Here is a 3,047-nt window from a genome sequence, read left to right as displayed (position 1 = left end):
TCTTTAATGGCAAGAACCAGATTCCATGGCCTCACTTCGTACTTAATTAGGTAGCAACATTCGCCAGCATCGGTCTTCTACCTTTTCCCGAAAGAGAAGTAGCTAGAAGGATGTAACTGTGTTGATGACTTGGTGTAGCCAGCTGCATTTTTCATCTCTGAGTTTTCAAAAGATTCGGCTTGATAAATCATCCGAAGCTTCCGCCTTCAACCAGACGACCAGGTGTCACGGTGTCATATCAACCACACGAGAAGCTCTCTCTCTCTCTCTCTCTCTCTCTCTCTCTCTCTCTCTCTCTCTGCAGTTGCATACATATATCTCTCCCGCCCCCTCTCACTTCCCCTGCGCCTCTCCTCTCTCTCTCTCTCTCTCTCTCTCTCTGCAGTTGCATACATATCTCTCTCCCGCCCCTCTCTTCCCCTGCACCTCTCCCTCTCTCTTCCCCTGCGCCTCTCTAGGTCACTGACTCACAACAACAGCATGACAGATCAGGTGATCTCTCTCTCTCTCTCTCTCTCTCTCTCTCTCTCTCATTTGCATCCGATCCGTTCTAGGGTTTATCTCTTTGTGAGTGATTCGTTCAATGGAGAAAAACGAAGTTTCTTTTTCTATGGAGAAAAACAAAGTAGGAGCTACAGGTTTCTATCTATGCCTGCAAAAGTACATACTTCTCGTAATTCAAAACCCATGTGTCCACATGTGCATGTTGCTTCCCATTTTCTGACTTAGTCATTCACTTGGTAACGAAAACCAAAGAGATTTTCATAAGATTTTTGCATGATTTCTGTTGGTCGGAAATTTGTTTTTAGGGTGATTTGGGTAAAAGAAACCAGACCATCAATTTCTATGGATTGCTTTCTTACACCACAATTTCACAGGATTTCTAAGAAGAGGATAAACCACACCTAGTGAAAAATAGTAGTTAGACCTCATGGAAATTTGTATTTGTGCCTCCCAGGCATCTTCTGTCACTTCATATTCCTATGGAATTACTAGCATCAAATGAGTCAAAGTAATTCCCATATTTTGGTTTCCCATGGACCAAAGTTGGTCATGACATCTCAACCATACATTTTTACTATTCATAAGTTTTTAGAAACCTGAGTTCCAAAGATGCCCTTATTATTGATCATGTAGTGAAGGAATTGCAGTTTTTGTGTCCCAAAGAACTATTATGAGCATTCATTCATAAGATAACCAAGAACAAAAGCTCAGCGTCTCTGAAATTGGAAAGTATGCCCTGATTTTGAGGCTTCATTAGTACTCCGTCCGTTTGTTTTTATAAGACGTTTCAGACAGCTTGTTTTGTACTGTTTTGAACGGTGTCTGAATGTCTAAAACGTCTTATAAAAACGAACAAAGGTAGTAACTATTTACTTTACTGTGCTTCTGTCAACACAGATCTCCACTATAATCTTAAGGGTCGACCTTGATTGCCACCAGTGCTACAAAAAGATCCGCAAGATTCTTTGCAGCCTTCAAGGTGCGTAGAACATATGAATGTACTGCATTTACTACTATATGTTCATTCATGCATCTCAGTCACAAAGAAACTCTTCACATGAGCTTGCTAAACCAATCACGAACACAAATTTCTTACTTGCTAGTATAACTTCTAAGAAAATGACTTGTACAGATCAAGAGAGGATTAGGACGATCTCCTTCGACACCAACAATAACGCAGTCATCATCGACGGGCCGTTCGATCCACACAAGCTATCATGCAGGATCAGATGCAAAGGAGGCAAGGTGATCAAGGGCGTCCAAATCATGGGCGACGGCAAGCCGGAAGAGATGGCCGGGCCACCGCCGAGCAACAGTCGCAAAAAGAAATCAAAATCAAAGGGGAAGGGGAAGGGGTCACCGCCGCCGCCCGCTGAGCAGCCACAAGAATATCATCCTCAGCCGCCCACCGAGCAGCCACAGACATACTACCCTCAGCCGCCCACTGAGCAACCACCGGCATACCACCATCAGCCACCCACTGAGCAGCCACCGGAATACCACCCTCAGCAGCCCACCGAGCAGCAACCTGCGTACCACCCTCAGCCGCCCGCTGAGCAGCCACCGGAATACCACCACCCTCAGCAGCCCCCTCCGGACAGAGAGATGTCAGCGACCATGCAGGCGGTCAGGGAGGAGGAGAGGCCGCAAGAGAGACCGGCCGAGCTTGAGAAGCCAAAGGAGATGCAGGTCCATTTCGTGCCAGAAGCAGGGCCGGAGTGCCACAAGAACCCTAGGGAGAGGAGGCACCCGATGGGAGAGATGCCTTCGTGGAACGGGCCGCCGATGGTGGAGATCCCCTCGCTGCCGGCGCGACCTGTGGGCCCGTGCCGCTGCACGTGCTGCGCGTCATGCTACCAGGGGTACTACGGAAGTTGCAGGTGCTCAGACTGCGGCAGGACGTACGGCTACACCGCCGCTGTGGCGCTGCCGCCGCCAGCCGGCTGCTACGGTGGCGCACGCACGCCGTACTGCGGCGGATACAGCGGCTACCGGGTTATCTGCGAGGAGGATCAAGCGGGTGCTTGCACCATAATGTGATCTGTTCACTATTTCGTGTGCCACAACCATTGTGCTGCTTAGGCAAAGTTACATGTTTTTGCGTGTCTTGATTACAAATGATTCATGTATGCAGCTGCTATCCATGAATCATTTTTGTAGGGGGTGCTTTGCATGAATCATCGCCAACTATTGATGCTCTCCCATTCACATCAGATCATTTCTGAAAAGACGAGAGAATCGATGCCTTCCCTTTTTATTAAATAAACTCGTTATTCTTGTTCAATAATGTCTACTTTTCTACATGGTGCCGTCAAACAACCTAGCACTTTGGCAGATTCTTGTTCGATAGTGTCTCCTTTTCAACATAGTGGTGTGAAACAATTTTTAGCACTTTGGCAAATAAATGGTGTGTGAGAAATTTGTACGATTAAATGCAATACAGCAATACGACACTGAGATTTGTTAATAAGGTTCAACATAAATGCCTACATCCTCAACTCTTGACTGTAAACGCTCCTCAACATGTATTAAATTAACATAAT

General features: G+C 46.6%; 1 protein-coding gene across 1 annotated transcript; it reads left to right on the top strand.

Annotated features, from left to right (window-relative positions):
- Positions 1-323: 323 nt before the first annotated feature.
- Positions 324-2,788, top strand: LOC109781963 (uncharacterized). Its single transcript, XM_020340554.4, has 3 exons — positions 324-492; positions 1,402-1,483; positions 1,637-2,788. Exons 1-3 carry the CDS (start codon positions 481-483, stop codon positions 2,542-2,544), a joined length of 1,002 nt encoding a protein of 333 aa, XP_020196143.1. The 5' UTR covers positions 324-480; the 3' UTR covers positions 2,545-2,788.
- The last annotated feature ends 259 nt before the right edge of the window (positions 2,789-3,047 follow it).

This window comes from Aegilops tauschii, chromosome 2 (genome assembly GCF_002575655.3).
Source record: "Aegilops tauschii subsp. strangulata cultivar AL8/78 chromosome 2, Aet v6.0, whole genome shotgun sequence".
Lineage (NCBI taxonomy): Eukaryota > Viridiplantae > Streptophyta > Magnoliopsida > Poales > Poaceae > Aegilops > Aegilops tauschii.
This window is presented reverse-complemented; position numbering and strand designations above follow the sequence as displayed.

What these genes read in the sequence shown, in the direction of transcription:
- LOC109781963 (XM_020340554.4), top strand. An exon ending in GATTCTTTGCAGCCTTCAAG is followed by an intron (nt 1,484 to 1,636) that starts GTGCGTAGAACA and finishes TGACTTGTACAG; the next exon opens with ATCAAGAGAGGATTAGGACG.